This window comes from Manacus vitellinus, unplaced genomic scaffold, assembly GCF_001715985.3.
Source record: "Manacus vitellinus isolate BGI_N305 unplaced genomic scaffold, ASM171598v3 scaffold_9_pilon, whole genome shotgun sequence".
Classification (NCBI taxonomy): Eukaryota; Metazoa; Chordata; class Aves; order Passeriformes; family Pipridae; genus Manacus; species Manacus vitellinus.
Genome location: NW_021940917.1, coordinates 15842275 through 15865365, shown reverse-complemented (window position 1 = coordinate 15865365; position 23091 = coordinate 15842275). Strand labels below are relative to the sequence as shown.

General features: G+C 43.6%; 1 protein-coding gene across 1 annotated transcript; it reads left to right on the top strand.

Moving 5' to 3' along the window:
• The first annotated feature begins 93 nt into the window (after positions 1-93).
• PDE6B (phosphodiesterase 6B) lies at positions 94-21312 on the top strand. Its single transcript, XM_008933723.3, has 22 exons — positions 94-679; positions 2961-3113; positions 3451-3540; positions 5922-6062; positions 7076-7150; positions 7241-7305; positions 8239-8305; positions 8451-8498; positions 8684-8833; positions 9830-9973; positions 10546-10611; positions 11182-11328; positions 12914-13021; positions 13994-14103; positions 15109-15196; positions 15767-15867; positions 17257-17364; positions 18084-18147; positions 18488-18562; positions 19466-19549; positions 19831-19987; positions 21068-21312. Exons 1-22 carry the CDS (start codon positions 269-271, stop codon positions 21124-21126), a joined length of 2511 nt encoding a protein of 836 aa, XP_008931971.1. The 5' UTR covers positions 94-268; the 3' UTR covers positions 21127-21312.
• The last annotated feature ends 1779 nt before the right edge of the window (positions 21313-23091 follow it).

Sequence of the window (23091 nt, the reverse complement as noted above, 5' to 3'; positions counted from 1 at the left end):
GCAGTTAGATTAAGAAGCGGAAAGTTGACTCAAAGCTCTTGTAGAGGTCATCTAATCTCTTTGTTTGAGAAGATCTGTCCTCTCACAGACTCACCTTCGGCGCTATAAAGGAATACATCTTCCTGATGACAAGCTCTCTTTGCAGTGACACTTCACCCTTAGTCATTCTAGAAGCAGCATCTTCTACTACGAAAGCTTAGGAACTACATGAGAAATTAGAGTGCTGCTTGCAACGACCACGTCTTCTGCAAGATCCAGGGCATTCACAATGAGCATTAGTCAAGACGACGTGGAGAAGTTTCTTGATGGCAACCCTGCTTTTGCCAAGCAGTACTTTGAGAAGAAACTGAAAACAGAGTCATGGGATAACAATGAGAGTGAAATACTTTTTGAGTTGATCCAAGACATGCAAGAAAGCATCAACATGGAGAAAGTTGTTTTCAAGACCTTGAGAAGAATCAGGTCCCTTATTCATGCTGACCGCTGTAGTCTTTTCATGTACAGGCAGAGAAATGGCACACCTGAACTGGCAACAAGGCTTTTCAACATCCAAGAGGGAAGTACTCTGGAGGAATGTCTGGTGTCCCCAGACTGCGAGATTGTCTATCCATTGGACATAGGCATTGTGGGTTATGTTGCACAGACAAAGAAAACCATGAACATCAAGGATGTCCATGAGGTATGTTTGCCATTTATTCATTTACGGGGTAGAAGAGAGGCTCACATGCTTACTAGTGCAAAGGGGTCAAGAGGCAGCAGTGCATCTCAGTGCTTGGCCAAAGGTCTTGTGGTGTAATAGCTGTGTACTGGAAACAAAAGCACCTGTAGCAAGTCTTCAAGTTGCTTTCAATTTCATTTATAGAATGAGGTGAAGCTAAGCACATTAATTACACTGGGTCTTAGTGCCCGGAAACAAGTACTCTGCCACACTTGGTCTGTCAAATTAAAAAAAAAATAAAAGTCACACGTAGTCCAGCAGAGGAGAGTGAGGAAGTCAGATCTGCACTGAATGCACATGGAATTTTTCACAGAATTTTGTGATCCATTAGTAAGTTGCAAAGAGAGAGAAATCCTTTACAGGAGTACAAAGTGGGTTTTTATGCTAGAGAAAACATTTGAAAATGGTTACTGTCTGATGAAATTTCAGCCAAGGGCATTTAGAGACATTTTTATTAAACAGAGGGAGTGGACCTCAGAACAAGCGTGTTAGCTGCAACCTGTGTATGGTGGATCTTCATCAGAAGCAGAACGAGACAAGCTTTGACCAAAAAAACTTTCAGCAAACATTGTAAACCGGAGGGATCTCAGGAATTTTAATGTTTTATTTTTATGCCTTCGTGACAACATTTACTCCCCATACTTCTGGGTTGAATCACCTTAAACCAGAATGGCAGCAATAACAATCCGCTTGTTCTAATCATAGGTATAAAACTAAAATCCATGTGACCCAAATATGGCATTTGGGATTACTCCATCTATTGTTTGCTAGTTATAGAGAGACCATCTGTTGATCGATTCATTTGTTGCTCAATACAGGCATATCCAAACCCTTTGGCAAAACCTTCCTTGTCTTCCACAGAACACAGACACTGATTTGGTTCTGCAGCTTTATTTTTTGACATCTGGGTTGTTTCTGATGTTGGGGGAAGCATCAGAATGTGACAAACTTTTTAAAGCTGTTTGCTTCCTGATGTTTCTTCAGAAATATGGGAGCATTTCGTTGCTGTGAGCTAAGAGCTGCACTCCGAGTGCTTTCAGACATCACCATAAGACATTCCTTTGAAGGAGACCCAGAGACTCAATGCTTGGTCTATCCCATTTGGCAGAAGGCCCAGCAGTGGGGAAGGTATGGGGAGAAGTACATTAGGGAGAGATTATTCTTCTGGTTCAACCTTCTGAATATGATCAGAGCTGTGTGGTTTTTTCTAACCCAGGTGGAAGGGTTATTCACCTGAGCAGAGAGAAGATCTTGGGTCAGCAGGACCATCCCTGCACTCCCTAATGGCAGGTGATGGAGGTGTCAATAGGACCCCATGCAAGTGAAGTGATGGGCCATCTGCTTTCCCTGTACTATGCTTTCTCGGCTTTGTTTTCTTTTGTCATGGGGGGAAATGTAATATTGATACAAGGATGAACTGGACAAGTTCCTTTTGAACTGGCCCCACAGCATGACCTAGCATGCCCCCAGTGGTTTGAATGGCAGTTCCCTCCTGGGTGACTTCCCAGGCAGTCCAGTCCATTGCGGAGCTGTCTGCACATGGCAACCACTACCAAAGTGCTCCTGGGGCAAAAGGGGGTGGATTGCTGCCAGATGCAGGGGGAGATTGCCAGGAAACACACACTAGTGGTGCTAACTGCATCCTCCCCTGGAGTACCTGCCCCACCATCTGCCATCCTGCGCACAAAGGTCCGGCAACATGTGAGGGAATGTCTGGGAGAACAAGGAGTAGATGGCTTCATGGATGCTGCAAGCTGACAACAAGCCTCAGGGTCCAGGCAAAAGCAGAAATAAAATGAGAGTGAGTGAACTTCCCGGTGACTGCACTGGTTCATACACCGTGGCTACGCAGTGCTGCAAGGTATCTGTGTGTATTCCCTCCACAGTGCTAACAAGAAGCCGGAGGAAAGGGGGAAGGAGGCACTATGAAGAATGTCATCTATCTGAGAATGATCGGTGGAGAGCCTCCTTGTTCTGACAGTTTGACATGTTAAAGCTTATGGTTAGCAGGATCCCCACAGAAAGTTGGAAGCACACGTTGCAATCTGAAGCCACAGCTTCTCCTCTTGATAGTAGCTTTATCATCAGTAGACTGTCCAATTTTCTGTTAATTCATCTTCCTCAATAATTTTGAAGTAAAACTTTCTTTAGGCAGCTCGCTTTGAGAGGCTGTGCTTTATCTTGGCTTTAAGTCTGCGGATATTGTGGAAAATGCCTAATTTGTGAATTTTCTGTTAAACAGTGTGCCCAGTTCAGTCCATTTGTCGATGAGCTCACCAACTATACTACAAAAAACATCCTTGCGACACCCATCTTGAATGGCAAAGATTTGGTTGCTGTCATTGTGGCTATTAACAAACTGAACGGCCCACACTTCACCAGCTCAGATGAAACAGTAAGTGGTCAGTAGCTGAGTTTCTATCAGAAGGGTGTTACCTGTGTCCTGCAAAACAGACTCTCTTATACTGGGGATGTCTGCTTTCCATGAAGCTCCAGTGTTGTGAGTTTCCCTAAAGGGGACTCACCCTCTAATAAAAGAGGCTTAAAATGAGGTTGCTTATCTCATAAATCTTTCATGGAAGACACAGTGGGATAAGCCTCATCTCATGCCAATGCACAGCAAAGCATTTATCCAGGGAAATTCCCATGATGCTTGTAAAGCAGTGTTATGAAATACAGTATGCATGAGGCTGGTACTGCATTCAACTCAATCTCGTAATTTGTCTTTGCAGCTTTTTCTGAAATACCTGAATTTTGCATCCTTGAACCTGAAAATTTATCACTTGAGCTATCTTCACAATTGTGAGACTCGAAGAGGCCAGGTAAGAGTGAAAATGCAAAACGGGTTATATCTCAAAACCAAGTGAGTGCATTCTTCTGATTTCAAAGGTGTACCTGATCTGCTTCAGAGATTTGTGCCCTAAGAACAGGAAAAAAAGATACCCTCAAGTGCTTTCAGGTGCTGTTCCTTCCCCAGAGTCCTTCATTACTCTTTCTGCTGCTACTGGCAAAAGTGCAGGACCTGACACAGTGGCACCAGTTTCAGCAGGACTGACTTTTGTTGACTTGAGGCTGCAAAACACTCTTGGGTCATTTAACCACTTCAGCCAGCAGCACTAAAAGATTTCCTGAGACGTAGGAGAATGTGGTATTTTTTCCTCGTCTGCTCATTAAAAAATGCAATTGAATTTCTTCTTAGAGACAGTAAAACGTTTGTTGAACAGCTTTTGTACTGGCCTCTATCAGTAGAAATGACCATAGATTAGGGGTTTAGGGTATTCTGAATTGAAATAATCAGCCAACATTCTTTTCCATGACTTGTATTACAATAGGATTCTCAAATTCATTGGGATGGATGTGAATCCTTGCAATCACTTTCTGTATAAGGCAACCAGTTGTCATTGAAGAGGACATGCAGTGGAGTCTGTGCTTCGTGGCAGCCATGATCTATTCTCCAGTGGGGGTTCCCATGGGGAATAAATGCCTGTCTCAGCAAAATTAATGCAGAATGCAAGTTTATTTTGAAGCTTTGGGACAGCACTTACATTTACTAATTCTTTATTGTATATGCTTTACCTAATTTTATTAATAAAAAACATGAATGATGGCCAGGTCAGACAGCCTTCAGCAATGATGAGTAGTTCAACTACAGCAGAACCGGCAAAGGTTTGTTGCTGTTGAGGGCTTAGCAGTAGAGCTGGTAAGAAATGGGATAGAAGACAAAGTGGAGACTCAAAAAGTGGAAGGCCTAATGTCTCCCAGAGGGTGCTCTGGTCTGGTTCTGAACCCAGGAATCCTGTGTCCATATGCTATGCTGCATCAGCAGGTCCCACAGAAAGGGAGGAAAGTGAGAACGAGATGCAGGACACACTGCTATAGTTCTACCAGTAGTTCAGTTATCAGACCTCTGGCTATCTAGGTCCTACAGTCTGTGTGAGAGTTAATACAGTTCACTGTGTTATAACCAAAAGCACCGAAATACAGAATGAGCAAATCACATTCTCAAAGGTGGTCTAGGATTTTAATGCTGCAAATCCCATCCACAAAGACTGTGCAGTATTGTGCATAAAATGGTTTGTGGAAAGACAGTTCAGTCTGCTTGTGCTCAGACACTGTGTAAGAGTCTGATTAGAAGACCATATAATACATTTTGACCATCTTTTTTACATCATGCCATGAATTAGACATTTTTCAGATGTTTGTTTTGGTCCTCCTCACAGAGTTTGTGGCTTTCAGCATTACTTATTGCATGCTGTAAAGTGCCAAAGACTAAGTTGTTGCTCATTTTCCTCCACTATCCTATCTGAGGGATGCTGACAATGAACATCTCAGATTTTATAGAGTTGTCCCAGTTTATGAATTAGAAACAGAAACGATGCAGCTCATGATTGTCAAAATTATCCGCTAGTGTCCAGAGGTGAAGAGGTGAGGCACCCTTTTTCTGGTAGTGGCCATGTAACAGCACTTCTTGTTCAAGGCACAGGTCCAGTCCACTTCAGGTTGCAGCTCTCAGTGCTTTTGAAGCACTGTTCCTCACATTTCCTGGGATCAGAAAGCAAAGCACTCACATTTGGATACAAGCACACATGCGTTAGCTAAGCTGAGGGATTGTGTAGATGCTTCCTTACCACTTCAGAGAATATTTCTCCTTTACGCCCACGAAGGCTCTCCTTGCACCACCAGCAATACTTATGCAACCTCCATTTTCACTATTGAAGGGGCCTAATAGCAACATCTTTCTTAAGGGTACATCTGTGGGGCACAGAGCAGGTAAAAGGAGCAGACATCGATGTGCACACAAAGCAGCTGTGCAAAGGCTTTGAGGAAAGCGTTGATTCACATATTTCAAACACCAGCCTCTGTAAATTCACAACGTTTTTGGTGTTAACCGGTTTTGGATGCAAGATTTTACTAACGGCTTTAAAACATAAGTGGAGACAACTCTCTACCTGACAGTACTGCTTTTTTCGTGGTGTATTTTTAAGATTGCAATTCTACATAATACTCCGAGATGACCTGACTCTTCCTCCCTACTAATTCCCAGCGCGAATAAGCAATGCTTTTGCATTTTGCTGTGTAGGTTTCCTGCACTTTTCAGGAACTGCAGTATGAAACCCCAATCGTTTCCTCGTTGCTCCAAATACATTTGGGAAGCCCATCTCCCAAGGAAAGGCTGTGCTTACGTTTTGATATTTCGCTGCAGGTGCTGTTGTGGTCTGCAAATAAGGTTTTTGAGGAACTGACTGACATTGAGAGGCAGTTCCACAAGGCTTTTTACACGGTGAGGGCATACCTGAACTGTGACCGGTACTCAGTAGGTCTCCTGGACATGACAAAGCAGAAGGTGAGCGTTCACATCTGTGTTGTGCATCTTTCTGATTGCTGCTGTCCCCTGAGGGGAGACACACCGAGATAAGTTTTCCTGAGGCCGTCAAAGTGCAAATTAACTTCCAGTCGTAATTCCTACTTTGGTTGGCATTCTTTTGTTGTGCAAATGAAGAGACGGGGGTTAATAAAAATAGAGGAAAAGGGGAGAGCTTGTCACTAGAATGGGACTGTCAAAGGCTGGGAAGAAAAACGAGGGGAAAATGTCTCTGACTGTGGCAATCCTGGTCAAAGCCTGCAACACAAACACAACCTCAGAAAGCCTGTGGATATCAGAAGTATAGTGAGATAGCTGTGGAAACCCCCAGCAACAAAGCAGCCACTTTCCTGAAGGACTCATCCATGTGCACAATATCCAGGCTTTTAAATGGAATTTGTCTTCATGAAAACAAGCTGACAGAAGCTAAGTTACATCTGCTTTGGTCTGATTGTTTGCAACTTTGTCAAGTTCTATGTGGGGGTCACGCAGCATCCTTGTCAATGGAGCCCTGCTTTATTCCATGATCAGGCTGACCATTGTGTTGCCAGAGCTCTTACGGCACACTGTCCTGTGGAGAGGTGTATTAAAAGATCATTAGTGTGCTAGAGACACTTTGATCAGCATTACAATGAAGCCTAGGAAGAACAAGCAAACAAAATATTTCAGCAATCTGGCAAGTAGTAGATTAACCATATAGTCACACTCTGGAAAAGGAAGAACACAAAAGGTTGGCATGGTCATTTGCTCTGAGTGCAGCCAGCAGTGTTCACTGAATGAAGCAACACCCTGTGTACAGGCAGTATATAATGCACCCCACTTCCCAATTTAGGTATTTGGGTATCATTCTGCTGCCTAGTATTGAACTAGTCTTATTATTTGGTGCCTTATTTTACACACTACAAAAACCAGCACAGTAGAGCAATGGTTGCTTTGAGATCAGAGGCAGAATGCACTTTTCTACTCTAAAACTACTTCTTTAATTTTAAAACCAGGAATTTTTTGACCTATGGCCAGTCCTGCTGGGAGAAGTACCCCCGTACTCAGGGCCTCGCACTCCAGATGGCAGGGTACGTGAGAACAGGGCTCCTTTACCTCTCTCCTACCTGGTTGGATTGCCTCACCACTAATTTCAACACCACTCTTCTCTTTATTTGCAGGAAATAGTCTTTTACAAGGTCATCGATTACATATTACATGGAAAAGAAGACATTAAAGTCATTCCGTAAGTGCCCAGTCCCTGTAAGTAAGGTACTGACACAGAGTGTAGGTAAAACCAAGGTTCCCCATGGTTTAAAGACATCCATGAGGAGAAATGCAAAGGACTAATAGAAGACTGAGTAAGAGAGACAGAATGTAAGTTGGTTCTTCAGCTCACATCTCTGTGGGATAAAGATTTCCCCAAGGGCACTGGGATCCTGACTTGCAAGCCAGGCTCCAAAATTCACTACAACCAGTGATTCTTTTTAGATGCAGAAGTGAGCTGTCTTGACTGCCAGCAGTTTTGCCACTCTCCTTGCCAGGCTGAGGCATCTCTCCTCCTCCATGCCTTCCCTATGGAAGTGGGTGAGCCCACCCAGGATGCCCTTTCGTTGAGGCAACGCTTCCTTGCTTCTCTCTAATCCTTCAGTCGCTGATCCCATCTTAGGGCTACCTCTGGTCTTTCCTCCTCTCCTCACAGCAGAAGACATCCTCTTTCTGAGAACTGCCCTCTCTTCTTGCCACTGGGTGTTTCAGAGGAGCCTTGGGCACCTTAGACAAACCTGACTTAACAGGAGTTTTGCTCAGTTCTGATCCCCAGTACAGCAGTGTTCAAAGTTCAGGCTGGCAGACAACCTTGGCCAGAAACTTCCTTTTATCTTTCTCTGTGTTGAAAACATGGCCCCCACTCCCAGGAATTACTTTTTATTAAGCCTCTGCAAACTGTGATATTTTATGTGTTATTTTGTATTGAATCCTTGAAGAAAAAAGTATTTACTTACATGAAAATTTTTTGCTTGTGCATGTGGATCCTTTGAAAGTAACAGGACTGTTTAGGAACTCAGAGTGAAATATGTAAATCTGGATTATGCAATCAGTTGGATACACTTCAGCTCCATGATCATCCTTCAGTAAACATAGATCCTTAATTTCCTTTATATATTTTTCTTTCATTCAGAAATCCTACCCCGGATCACTGGGCACTAGTTACTGGGCTGCCAACCTATGTGGCTGAAAGTGGATTTGTGAGTACTTAACCTAGGATTCATCAAATCTTTCTGAGATAAAGTCAGACTCATGCTGCTTTCTCATCAATTCAGTTCTATGTTTTGGTAGTTAAACTTCTCATTGCCCACATTGTAAAACTTTTTCTTTTGTGTGATCCCCTAGATTTGCAACATTATGAATGCTGCTGCAGATGAGATGTTCAACTTTCAGGTATTGTGAAAACTTCCACTTCTGTGAAGGATTCTACTTTTTCTTTTTCCAGAAATGTAATATTGCGTCAATATTAGATATATAAATACTTCTTTTGTCTGAAGTCTTAATGTCAAATGGGAATGATGATGTGTCTGGAAAACACATTAAGTACATGATGTCTTTCTGCTTGCTGTTGCTTCAAGGAAGGTCCTCTAGATGAATCAGGATGGACTATCAAAAATGTTCTCTCCATGCCAATTGTGAACAAAAGGGAAGAAATTGTTGGTGTCGTCACATTTTATAACAGAAAAGATGGGAAACCTTTTGATGAGCAGGATGAAACCCTCATGGAGGTATAGTTCCTTTCTGTGGCTGGAAGTAATTCATATGGTTGAAGAGCTCACTGTTGCTTATTGTACACCCACAAAACATCTCCAGTGTTTTGATGCTAAGTAGACTTCTTTGTTGCTTAGAGAGGTGTTACACATCACCTTGGAAGTTTTGAAAGCAGCTATCTGACACACTGGGGAGTTTGGCCTTTGAAACCCAGCTGTGTTAGCATCATTTTGTTTCAGCATTCTTGGGTTGGACACCTAGCCATGAGCAGCTACTGTGCACCAACACAGCCGTTCTGACCTGCATTCACATACCTGACAGCTGGCTCTCACTGACTGGGCCAGTCCCCCCAAAAAATTACACAGAAATTATCTGTGTAGCTGAGATACAAAGGGAGGCCAGCTGTTGAATCTACCAGCAGCAGCTGTGAGCAAGGACCTTGCTGCTTAGAAATGCTCCTATGTTAGTTTCAATGCAATATAAGCATTCAGCTCTTGGCATCTGTTATCAATCAGAACATTTCCTGAAACAGACTTTTCTTATCAAACTAAAAGACTGTGGGGAAAAAAAAACAGTTTTAATTGGCCACTGAGCAGCAAAGGAGTGGAAAGCAAACACAGTGTGTGCGTAAATACACGTAAGAGGTGATGAGACCACCTTGATCTCAGCATTCCTGACCTGCTGTCACCATTGTAACAGCAGCCTTTCCACAGGCATGGAGGCACTTGCAGCAACACAGAAATAGTTTTCTGTACACTGAACTGGACAGAAGGTCCTTGAGCCTCCACAGCATGGATGTTCTGTAGGGCTGGGCAGACTCAACAGCTGGGGAGATGCTCTGCTGAGGAGTAAGTCACAGCTGGGAGCAAACACATGATTGCTTATTGCTAGAATTGTGGACAAAGTGGAGCTTGTGTTTCTCAAAAAATATATCATGCACTGTTACATTTCTGTGCGTTTGAGGAACAGATGTTTCAGTTATTTCACCATTTCCTTCTTTTCCCCTCACCAAGTCCTTGACACAGTTCCTGGGTTGGTCTGTGCTCAACACAGACACATATGATAAGATGAACAAGCTGGAGAACCGGAAGGACATTGCTCAGGACATGGTGCTCTACCACGTGAAATGTGACAAGGATGAAATCCAGGAAATTCTGGTAATGCCTCACAATGTGCAGCACACATCCAGGTGTACTGGCCTGGCCCACGGCTTATGGCACAGACACAGGTCTCCCATTTCACAGAAATGCTTCCAGCCACGTGGAGGCAGCACCTGGGCCCCTAGTCATTGCACAGTGGCTAAAGAAGTTTCTTCTGACTCTGTGGTCTGCCCTCCACCTTGGCACACTGCCCCAATACGTCCTTTCTAATTTCCTCAGCAAAACCAACCTTGGAGGTGGGCTCACACAGGCACTAATCAGGGCAGGGCTGTAGGGGTGGAAGAGAAACTGATTTATTTCCTAAAACCTTCTTAGTACAGAGGATGTGAAGCTAGAGGACCGAGCTGGGACACTGGATCTAGGGGGACATTTACGAGTAGGGGAAACACAAATCCAAGGAGAGGGAGAACACTACCAGGAAGCATGTGTTGAAAGACCAGAAACTGAAGTAAGGTCCAGGAAGGAAACACAATTTGCGTATGACAGCTACCCTAGATTGCCCCAAAGCTGCCAAGTGCAAAGTCCATTGGGGTTTGGTTGTCAGCTTAACACACTCATGCTCTTTGCAGCCAACACGAGAAAAGCTGGGGAAGGAGCCAAGTGAGTGTGAGGAAGAGGAGCTGGCAAGCATTCTGGTAAGAACAATGTACTGCTGGAATAAAAGGCCTTGGTGAGCAAACATTGCCTGTGTGGATGCAGGAAACAGTTATCAGCATTGGCATGCTGCTACCTGGTCAGGGGCGAAGGCAAAGCATATCCTGCCTTCCTCTGCTGCGTGAATTTGGGGTTACCGTCATAATGTCACAGCACGCGACTTCCCTAGGTCCTGGGGAGTCCCTGCTCCCTGCCACTTCATCTCAAGGGGTTCAAAGTCCATCTGGAAACACATCAGTCACCTCGGCTTGTCACGCATATTGTTCTCCAGAGTAATTAAGGAGGGCTGTAAGTCTTCCCCCATTTTGAGTCTTCAAACTGCATCAAATCAAGTGCTCAACAGAAAACAAAAAATATTTCATGCACTTGACCAAATCCCGTCCTCTCCCCCCATTAATGGGGTTATTATGAAAAGCTGCATTTCAGTCTGTTTATGTGTTATATGCTAAAAGAAAAAGTTCACAGCAGTGTCAGACTGATAAGTTTTTGATAAGCAAACCTAGGAATGACATAAGCAGCAGAGCAATAAGCCATCCCCACCTCTCTTACAGAAAGAAGAGCTCCCGGGGCCCACTAAGTTTGAAATCTATGAGTTCAGGTTCTCTGACTTTGACTGCACCGAGCTGGAGCTGGTGAAGTGTGGCATTCAGATGTACTACGAGCTCGGCGTGGTGAAAAAGTTCCAGATCCCACAGGAGGTAGGAGCTGTCAAAACCCAAGGTGCCCCGTCTCGGATGGCCAACAGACCCACCTGTGGCTGAGGTCCCCACGCAGGGCACTCTCTGTGCATGCCCGGCGCAGCTCACAGAGCAGCCACGAACTGGGTTCATGGGGCTTGCAGGGAGGAGGGCGTGCGTCCTAAGCCCCCTCACACCTCTGAGGGCAGGGGACCGCCTCTCGCTGCCGCTGATCACTACGTGAGCGTTTGCAGCGCAAAGCTGTCCTCCTCTGATCTGCGCTGCCTGCCACAGGGGGGGTTTGCTGTGAGGTCTGTGGAGAGGGGTAGTACAGCACGCAAAAGGTTGCTTGCACTTGCTGTGTCTGATGCCCCTCACGGCCGCAGCGTAAAAACAGTTTCCAGGCACGACATGGGGAGTGCCTGCCTCTGTGTGCTTGTTTCCTTTGCTATCGGATGTACCATTCAGCTTTCAACCGAGATACGCTGAAACCCACACTGGCAGGTCCCTTTGTTTCTCATCCCCTTGCAAACACGTCTGTGCTCTCATTTGGTGCAATTGGCACCAACTTCCTGACTGTGGTTGGCGGGAATGGTGCGACCCTGTGGGAACAAGGACTCCATAGCCCCTGATGCGCAAATTCACGATTCACCGTCCCCCCGTAGGAATCGTGAAACTGACATTTCAGCAGCTCTGGTGCTCCCCAAGGGATTTCTCGGCACATTATGTGAGGTTTATTTCCATCTAGTGGGATCTGGAGGTAACTGCAGGAAGAGTTTCCACCCTGGAAAGGCAGGCTGGGAATTAGAAGGGAAGCGAATGGGAATTATCTCTATGCCTCTTACTTGTAGCAGGTCAGTGTCAAAAAGTACCCAAAATATCTATTCTGCAACAACTAACCCCTGATACACGTGTGAAAAAAAAGTCTTTGTTTGCTGCAACTCTGAATAGTTGAGATTTTTAAAAATGAATACTCATCCATAATTAATTTTCTCTCTAATGGCAAAACCTGCACAGCTACAAGATGTAGTACACATGGAGTAGTAGAATGCAGAGGGAAAAAGCTAGTTTGTTATTTAATGCCCTATATCGTAGTTGCTTAGGTGATATAAATGCCACCCATCTCTACATCTATGGATTCCCATCTCTTGAAGAGAGATATCAGTATTAGTAAATCACAAGATACAGGACAGACAAATATTAGGAGTGACAACTTAGATAAAAAAAAAATCAAGAAATTCACAGTCAGTAAGATGAAACCACAATAAATTCACAAACGGTACAATGAAATCTCTTTTCCTTTAGGTAGTGATTATTCTTGTTTACCCCACAAACATCTCTGTGATTTTATTTTTCTTACAAAAAAAAAAAAAATTAGAAAATGGAGAGCTATATTTTAGATCCCGTTTTGCTCTCCACTAATCTTTAGGCTTTACGCTAATGATGCTGTCAGGGAAGTCTGATAACATTACAGCTTCTGATCCCTTTCTGGGGCCACCTCTGTAGGACTGGAACCTCATCCATGACTTCTGTATATGATTCTCATTGTGAGAGCCAGAGCCAGCGGCTTCATCACCCAAACAAACATCCTCTTCCCCATTTGCAGGTTCTGGTAAGGTTTGTGTACTCCGTCAGCAAAGGCTACCGGAAGATAACTTACCACAACTGGCGTCATGGCTTCAATGTTGCACAGACCATGTTCACGCTCCTGATGGTAAGGTAACACCACCCTGGTTAATTCTGTGGCACAGTTTATTTACAGCACCTAAGAAATATGCAGGTATCCCTTTGAATCCTGGTATAGGAAAAGGGTTTGTCGCTCCTAGCACAGGTCCTGATGAATGAGGTCTCCATTTGCCTTAGGTAACAGCCCTTGCATTACATTTGAATCTTTGGTCAATGCTGGCCAATGAATGGGATGCTTTAATTCTCAGGTGTCTGTGGTGTTGAATAGACTCCAGACTAAATCCGTCTGCAGAGTAGGGGAAAGAGACTACAGGACTTCCATTCTTCCAAGAGATTCTGACAGTAAGAGCCAGACATTGAAGTTAGGTTGGGATGGAGGCAACCCCATGCTTTCCATTTCCAGGTAGGACAGACACGGGTGTAAGTATATCGCTAGTGTGAACACAGCAAGTGCCACTTCTCACAGGCTCTCAGGGCAATAAACACCTCAACAAGAAAAACAAGTGTCTGCCTGCTGCTCCACACCAAGGATTGACCAGCCAGGAACCACTGAGGATGGTTTCACACATCTGCCTGCACATCTGGCAGCAGGCTTATGCCTACCACAATCCCTTGGGTGATTCAGCTGGGACATCACATTGCCCAGAAAGATGAGGAACTTCTTCACATAGTACTTTCTGTCCAGTGACTGCAGGGGTGCTTATGACAACCTGGGTGAACCCTAGGGCATGAGACTTCTATAGCAGGATGCAGACAACACTGTAGATGTGCATCAAGCACATATGCACCACACATATGCCTACCTGAGTCTGAAATGTTCTGTTTCCAGCTGATTCCCCGTTTTAACCTAAGCCTACCATGTGTGGTGTTTAGGTTCACAAATGTTTTCAGTTCTCCTGGACTATTTCAGTAAGGAGATCCCTGGCACAGAGCAGTCACAGGTCAGTACCTGTTCCTGTACGAGGTGTTAACATATGGCATGCACATTCTCTCCCTCCAGACTGGCAAACTCAAGCGTTACTACACAGACCTTGAAGCCCTTGCAATGGTAACTGCTGCTCTGTGCCACGATATTGACCACAGGGGAACCAACAACCTTTACCAAATGAAGTAAGCACTTTCTTACTGCTTCAAACCAGTTCTGTTGCTCTCAGGTTGAGTAGAATCAGGCTGTTGACCACACCAAACTCCAGCACAGCTCTGTTTAATACACAGGGGTAACAAACTTCTTTTGCAAATTTCCCTGCTTTTCAGCTTACTACAGCACTTTGGCTTATGCTTTGGTCAGTGGTGACGCTGAAAAATTGCTGTGCTCTCTGGGGCTTGCTTTACCTCCTAGCAAACCTCCTTTGGTTAAAGCAAAATTTACACTACCATTACAGTTTAGAAGGCACTTGGTAGCCTGAGTGCCACAGGAGACCCATGATGCCACCAGGAGCACCCTGGGCATAAGACAACTAGTTTCTGATGGAAGGTACCTATGGGGAAAGCACCATGCACGGCACTGCCCTCACCACCTACAGAAACAAAGCACCCGTGAGAGTGCTGCTCTCAGTAGGTAGTTGTTAGCTACAGAGAAAAAATTGCATGATTTCATTGACTAGTCAAGACCCTGTTGCTCCCTTAAAGTAGTGTCAGATCATAGCTCTTTTGCAATGATGGCTGGCAATACTGTCTCACTGTTTTCTGGTGCTTTGGAAAAACGCTGAGTGAAGCTGGCTCACGCTTTTGATACAAGAGGGCCTTGCTTTTCAGCAAGGAAAGTGTCCAAGGATTGCAGGGTTTTATAGTCCTATTACTAGATATCAACATGTATTTAACTCAGGAATTAAACAAGCTTACTAAGCTGAGTAATTACAATGCAGTCAGATACAACATTTAAGGGGAAGTTTTGTAGTTGAAAGACTGTCTTATACAGTGTCCAAATAGTTATAAGCAGTGTCACAAAAGTCTTTAATTAGGCTGAGGTCATTACTTACTGAAAAGTGCTACTCTTAACCCTTTTAAAAGGAGTTAAACTTATGTGTGTGACAAAAAATAAATAAAAAATGAGACACTTCTTATTTATTTTTAAATGCTGCACTTACATTTTTCATCTTTCCTTTACATAACCAGATCTCAAAATCCCTTAGCTAAACTTCATGGATCCTCAATTTTAGAGAGACATCACTTGGAATTTGGAAAATTCTTGCTCTCTGAGGAGGTTGGTAATGTACTGTAATATAAGGGCATGAATAATTTAATTTTAGGAAAATTTTTCATTAACAACAGAGCTGTCAGCACAAGACCTTTCTCTGGATTGGATACTGAGAAATTGCAGCTGCCTCTGTCCCCAAGCAATCTATCCTCACCCAGGACCAAAACACAGAGGTTTCCTTAGTGCATGACTTGGTTCCTTCAGAAGACACATCATTATCCACATAGGAATATGTTAAATAAAGGATTGTTCTCCTGCAGCCCCTCTGTCAGGACTAAGGCTGACACATTCCCACAGCTAACTTTTAATTTCAGGCAAATTTGCACTGGGGTCAGGGGATGGGGTTTGGGTGCACGCTGTGTAACAAGTTTCAAGATACAGACCCGGTTCAGTGAACAAAAGAGGAAACCAGCCACCCACATGAGAACAGGGCTCACAACCCTTGCAACTCAGGGGAGCAAGCTGAAGCCGTTAAAAGAAAATAAAAGTGAACACCTTTGGGAAAGGGAGGTGGCCAGGAACTCATAAAAACCCACAGTGCCTGAATTTTGCAACTCCCTTTCCTTCTCTTTTCAGTCACTGAATATATGTCAGAACCTCAACCGCAGACAGCACGAGCACGTGATTCACCTGATGGAAATTGCCATTATAGCAACAGACCTGGCACTCTACTTCAAGTAAGTCAGTCACGTACTCTGTGTGTGAAGGGCAGAAAGCAGCTGGCACTTTACAAGGGCCAAATGTGATGCTTTGCTCTGAAAGCCTCCCACCCGTGTAGCAGTTTCTTCACAGACACTGGCTCTGGGAGGCTGCCTTTAATATTGACTGCAGAGCTGGTGGGAGAACTCAAATCATTCAAAAGAATTTTGAACTTCTGTCAAGCCACGTACTTGACCTTTTAACCCTCTATTTCCAACAAGGCAGGGTTATATGATCCCCTAATGGAAAGAGATGTCAGGTTTTGGGTTTTTTTTAGCCTAGCACTCCAACACTTAAAATACTCATAAATGGCAAATGGTCTGGCAAAGGCTGCACTAACTTCTCTGGGAGAGCAGCATGACACAAATAATAAGTGGTCTATTGTAAGTGAATATCCAGCTAACAGGCTATTTCACACCCAAAAGCCAAAATTGCCAAACATCTTGGAGCAGTGTGTGCTAACTTTCTGGGACATAAGGCTGAAATTCAATGACATATGACTGCCTAATTAACAAGGAGCTCTCAAAATGTGCTTTCAGAGTACTGTGTCAAGACCAGATTATTGTGTTTTGTACTGCAGTACAATTATGCAAAATATAAACAGTCCACAGAAGAGGAATTTGAGGGAGATTACAATACCCCAAAGTCTTACTCTGAAGATACAATGTCTGTGTGGGAGCACATACCACCACTTCCTCACCAGCTGGGAACAAACTGGTCCTTGACCTCCTTGGTCCATGAACTGCAAGCAAAGTCTTAGTTAAGACCCAGGAATATTGATGTAGATAGGTCCTCAAGGAAGCCCCAACAAACCCCAGCACCACCATCTGCTTCTCTTAAGTAGTGGAAACTATTGTAAATGCCTTAAAAATAAGTGTAGTTGTGAGACATGAGCAGGACCTTGAAAGTATGTACAACTGCAAGTTATGTCAGCTGAGAAATGCTTTCACCTTTGCTGGCAAAATAAAGAGGCTTTTTCCTTGAATGTTAAGCAAACTGTAGAAACCTAAAGCTGGAGTATTTTTAAAGCTACTTGTCTTTGTATACTTAGTCAATCACTGTTAACCTTATTTATATACCTAAACATATGTAGGGAATTCTGAGGAATGGTTTATACATGATACATCCATGTTTTGAGTGGTATAAAATCTGAAGAAACCTGATGTTTCAATGCTAGCAGAGAAGACAGGCCACATCACAAAACTACTTCATACATGCTCTAAGTGCCAGGAGAGCAACTACTGGAAATCCTTCTGGAAGGGTTAGCAATACCAGGAACAGCTATCTGTTTTTAACATGTTTGTTTCCTTGTTTCCTTTTGTCCCCCCCCTTTTTTTTTTTGTAAAACTTTTTTTTTCCCCTCAAAGAAAGAGAACAATGTTTCAAAAGATTGTTGACGAGTCTAAGACATATGATAGTGAGACTGCCTGGACTGAATACCTGTCTCTGGAGACAACAAAGAAAGAGGTTGTCATGTGAGTAATCAGCTCTGGAAAGGTTAGTGATGTGTACACCTGGTGAGAGCTCCAGTATACCCTTTGTGCTGCATTTGGTGCAAAATCAGCACATGATATATTACTGCAGGCTTAAATTTGACCTTCTGGAGAAGCAGGGTTTAAAAAGGGGAAAAAAAAAAAAAGTAGTTCTTCCTCCAAATAAATCTGGGCACATACTCGTAGGGAGATGGAGGATCCCTTCTGGCTGTATATTCCTACCAGGCCACCCTGTGGCCTGTAGACCAGAAGCAGGGACATCCAATTCATTAGCTGTTCTTCCCAGTGGCAACCAGCCTGAGTCACAGTGCTGTTGTTGTGACTTGACAGATGGTTTGCAGGATGCTCTGCACTGGCAGTGAAGTGCACTCACAATCTCACTGCCGACTGCACTGCTACACATCCATGAGGGAGACAGAGATGCTACTCCAAAGCCAAGAAGTTCAGCCCAGCACTGACTAAAGCAGCAAACATGCTAATGTCAGAAACAATGTTTCCCATCTCAATTCCATTTTAACAAAGAGAGCAATTCTTGATGAATGTCCAGTCAGAATCAAGGCTGTTACAGCAGCATGTCTTTCTTTATCACTTCAGCAGGAACAAGGGGATACCCGACACAGTATTGGGACATGAAGTTCCTGAGCCTGCAAGAAGTAAGGTGCAGGCTATAGACAATAAATTTATTTCTTTCCTGTTTTTAGGGCAATGATGATGACTGCCTGTGACTTGTCAGCAATCACAAAGCCTTGGGAAGTCCAGAGTAAGGTCAGGTGCTTGATATATCATTAGATTTCTGTAGTTTATACTTCAAAGTAATGCAATTTCCTAAGCTGCCTGGAAGGTCAATCAGTCTCCTACCAGAATTACCAAAAGGAATAGCTACAGTCTTGATGGATTAACCATTCTTTCAGATTGTAGTAGTGTTGGAAATGTTTCTTAATAGGTGAACAGTGGACTAATGAGATCAAGTGCAATAAGACTGTAGAGCTGTCACTACACATAAGGGTTAGAAGTCAGATTTTCTTCATGGTGGAGGCCTGAAGCGCATCAAGTTACGAGGCTGAAGTTGGTACTAACTTTTCTTTTTCCCTCCTTGTCAATGTAGGTAGCTCTACTGGTAGCAGCTGAGTTCTGGGAGCAAGGAGACTTAGAAATAAGCGTCCTTCAGCAACAGCCTATTGTAAGTACCGTGCTAGAGCCAGGCAGCTCAGTTCAGACAGCAAGTCTCAGCAGAGACTTACTACAAGAAGTGCTGCTGTCACAGTGCTGTGACTCTGCCTAAAATCACCATGCCTGCCAAAATCCATTGGAAAAGTGTGTACTCAGTGAAGAATCTCTGACAATACCCAGTGATTCTTGTCCAGCTCTCCCTATAGTTAGATGGCTTCAGTGACTGTGAACCATCGAGGAGTGGAGTCCCCCTGGAGACTTTGTGCTGGCCCCTTACAGAAAAAATGTAAATTAAATAGATAAGTCACAGAAGAAAGTATAGTTTCTGATAAAGAGAAAAACTGCAAACACAAACTCTGTAGAGTCAAGAAACTTTCTGGTAAATGGAAGGGTGTTTCTAATATTTTTTTTTTAACACATAGTTAAATTTGGTATTGAAAGGGACAGGAATCACTCCTTGATGCAGCCTCCACCTGTGTGGTTTGGGTTTTATTTAAGAAGACTTTCATACACCCCATCTATCCACGGTGGCATTACAAATAATATATTAATTGGCAAGGTCTTATAAGAATATAATTTTGTGCTCAGTTATGTTTTATGGAATTCAAAACCTCTTCAGCCCTATAATGGACCTTCCCTCAGGTATCTGAGACAAACATGGGAAAGATTCTCTGTCCTCCTCCCCATCCACAGACACTCAAAGAGCTGTCTAAAATTTCTACTAAAATGGCAAAGGAAGTCAGACCACTTCACTCCTCTGCAGTGGAGAAAGAAGGCTGTCATGGACAGCCTCTGTGTATGGCATGACAGAACTGCTAGGCTGACACAACAAGGCAATTTTGGGGAGAAAATAGAAGTGTGTTTTTCAATTAAGTGCTCTCATAAATCATGGTCAACTTGTGTCCTCCCACAGCCCATGATGGACCGAAGGAAAGCTGCTGAGCTTCCAAAGCTTCAAGTGGGTTTCATTGACTTTGTGTGTACGTTTGTCTATAAGGTAAGCAAAGGGTACCCTTGCATACCCCATCCTTCTCAACAGGGGCTCAAATACCAGGTGAGTGAGTCCCAGTGCAGCAACACCACTCAAGGGGAGAGGGACAAGTAGAGGAGGTAATATCTGCCCCTCTGCAAGGTGTTGCAGCACGGTGCTTGTTTGTGCCATTAATGCTTTCTCTGCATAAGCCAGCTTTGGAGGTGAGGTGTCAGGGTCTGCCCTGGGGTACGATGGACCAGCACTGCCGCTGCACTGCATTGTGCTGACAGGTGTGTTTTGGTTAGGAATTTTCACGTTTCCATGAGGAAATTCAGCCTATGCTTGATGGGCTCCTGAACAATCGAAATGAGTGGAAGACCCGTGCTGATGAGTATGATGCAAAAATGAAAGCTCTGGAGGAAGAGAAGAAAAAAGAGGAAGAGAGAATGGCTGCAAAGAAAGGTCAGAAACAGTAATTAGCTTTACATTCTGAACTCAGAAACATACATATGCAATACTCTCACAGACCCGCAGCAAGCTTTGCTAAGATGGCAGAGTAAGATGTCCACAAAAAGTTTCTTAAATTTGGCTCCACTGGCAAGGCTGAAGGCACCATGGCTGGCTGTCAAAAAGGCCACCCACTTAAATTCCCAAGAACTAGTTTCTGGGAAACTAGTGAGAATCCATTCAGCACAAGTTCCCATGTAGCTAAGGATAGCCAAAAGTCGTTTGCTGTCCCTGGAAAACAGCAGGGAAACATCCCTTTATACTCGGGGACTGTGGCCTATGTGCTGTCCCACAGGTCATAAAGCAGGAGCTAAGAAAAGTCAACAGGGTCCTAGGGGGAACACTTGAGGAACAATGGTTCATCCCATTTCTAGTCCAGATTAAGTACTACCTAGAAGCCAGCAGTATGGTAGAACCTAGCAGCAATCTGTTTTGGTCAAACCTGTTTTTCTTTTTCTGTGGGCCCAGCCTGTGTAGTACTGAAATCCATTGGCTGTAGCGGGCATTGGGTGAAAGCTTGTTTGGCAGCCTGAGCACTTGTTTGACTCTCAGAAATGTGGAAGCAGAAGGTCGTCCTGGCCTCTCCCAAATGTCTGATCAAATATCTGCCAGAACTCGATGCCTCCGCTCCACAGAGGCTGTATCTTGAACTCTCCTTTTTTTCCAACAAAATTCCAGCAGCCCTCAAGTGACACAGTTCAGAAATTATTAGAGCTATCTAGGTGTCTTGTCTCAGTTCAATTCATACAAGTTAAATTAAAATATCAAAAGTGCTTTAACTATTATTTGGAAAATTTCTGAAGAATTACTTTATGAACAAGTAATTGATATTCAAGCGAGGAAGATTTCTACTAACTCTAAAATACTCTTTCCAAGCAGCCTTACATATACAATTACTTTGCACAGCAGGCAGCTCTAGACAGGGTACTATAGTTATGACCTACACTGGTCATTGGAAAACATAAAAGTCCTTAAAAAACTAAGAAGAAAATTTGTGACTGTGTCTCTAATTCTGTGTTTCTTTTTACATGGCAGATGGAATAACCTGTAACGGAGGAACAGCTCCAGCTTCCAAAACCTGTAGCATACTTTAGACATATTATCAATGCAATATATGCCACCTAAAATGAGGATGCCCACGCTTAAAAAAAAAAAAAAAAAAGACATAAAAATACATTCCTGATTGGACTGTTCTGATACTTTATTAGGCTTATGATCAACCAGGGAAGGGCTAGATCTTGTTTGCCTTAATTGCATCTCTTCCTGATGGTAAGGAGCCAGTTCTGTCCTGTCTCTTGCTCCATGTAATGCACCTTATGTCAGATGGCATATGGGAAATCAGAACAACACTGGGCCCAATAAATCAGGTTGCAGGACTATGGAAGAGCATTTCTCCTGCACTGAAACACTTCTTACAGCAAAACTGATCAGGATAGTCCTACTCCATACAACCTCATATGATTGACAGTGTATACAACCATAGCCTGCAGACTAGGAAAACAGAAGAAGAGCCAAATTTGTCATATCTAAGCCTATATCTGGATAGCAGAATAAATCCTATATCTGGATATCACGATATCAGAAAGAAATCTGAGGCTAAGGATAAAGCATGAAAACTGATCATAGTAAACCTCTGAACTGCTCTAAAACACTTTGATTCCATGTAAATCCAAGAAACACTTGGACAGATAAATGTTCTGCACTCACTTCAAGAACTGGGATGCGTTGCCATCACAAAGCATGGAGCCATAACACCCAGTAGCTGCTTTCTTCAGGAGCAGGTTCCACAGTGTGCTAACTGAGGCGTTGTTCTTTCACACAAGATTTTAAGAAGACAGGGTTATCATTACCCATTACAGTTCCACTTACAGTTAACCAAGCAACTTGAATTGTGGCATCTCCTAAACTTGTTCTGTTTTGCCTCATAGTGCCAGTTATTTAATACACTTGATCAGAACCAACCCCTCCTTTTCCTCCTCCTGTTCTGAGGTGTCTGTTTTCTAGATTCCCCTACAGACTTGATGACCTGTACCCTTTTATTTTAGATAAAAGTTAGTTTTCATGTTTATTCATGTAAACATATTAGAGCATTTAATTACACTGTTGTAGTAGTAGAGACACCTTCTCTGCTCCTTTCTCATTCTCTCTCTCTCTTTTTTAAAACTGTTTGGATATCTATTTTGCTGGGGATTTTCTTCTTCTTCTATTGCTCTTGCTATCTTTCAGGGCTTTACCCTTCAGTATCTTGTTTTGCATTACAAAAATACTGCAAGTAAAAGGAAAACTAGAGCTATGGTGGTACATGGTCATCATTTATCTGTGTCTCAGTGTAGTAAGCAAGATGTAATCCTCTATCACTACACAGCAATTCCATGAGAGGCAACTTGTCTTTCAGGAAAATACAGAAAGTCCACTTGCATGAAAGCTAAATATGCCATTAGTAATGACTTCATGCTGTTTGTCTCAGTTTCGTTAAGAATCATAGAATTGTAGAATGTTAGGTGTTGGAATGGACTTTCAAATTTATCTAATCCCAACCCTCTCTGCCATGAGCAGGGACACCTCTCACTAGACCAGGTTGCTCAAGGCCTTATCCAACCTGGCCTTGAACACCCCCAGAGTTGGGACATCCACAGCCTCCATGGGCAACACTGTTCCAGTGTCTCACCACCCGCACAGGAAAGAATTTCTTCCTGATATGTAACCTAAATTTCCCCTGTTTCAGTTTGTACCCCTTACCCCTTGTCCTATCACACAGTTCCTGATGAAGAGTCCCTCTGTGGCTTCCCTGTAGGCCCCTTCAGATACTGGAAGGTTGCCATGAGTCTCCACACAACCTTCTCTTTTCCAGGCTGAACAGCCCCAACTTTCTCAGCCTGTCTTTGTAGGGGAGATGCTCCAGTCCTCTTACCAACTTTGTGGTCCTCCTCTGGACTTGCTCCAACAGTTCCATATCCTTCTTATGTTGAGGGCATCAGATCTAGACACAGTACTTCAAGTGGGGTCTCACAAGAGCAGAGAACCATGTAGGAAGCTTTTATCATACAGCAGATGAAGTC

Excerpts from the sequence above, each read along its gene's own strand:
- PDE6B (XM_008933723.3), top strand. The coding sequence starts at position 269 with ATGAGCATTAGTCAAGACGACGTGGAGAAGTTTCTTGATGGCAACCCT. Across the intron at positions 680-2,960 it reads ACATCAAGGATGTCCATGAG|TGTGCCCAGTTCAGTCCATT; the intron begins GTATGTTTGCCA and ends TCTGTTAAACAG. Across the intron at positions 17,365-18,083 it reads ACAAAGAAAGAGGTTGTCAT|GGCAATGATGATGACTGCCT; the intron begins GTGAGTAATCAG and ends TCCTGTTTTTAG.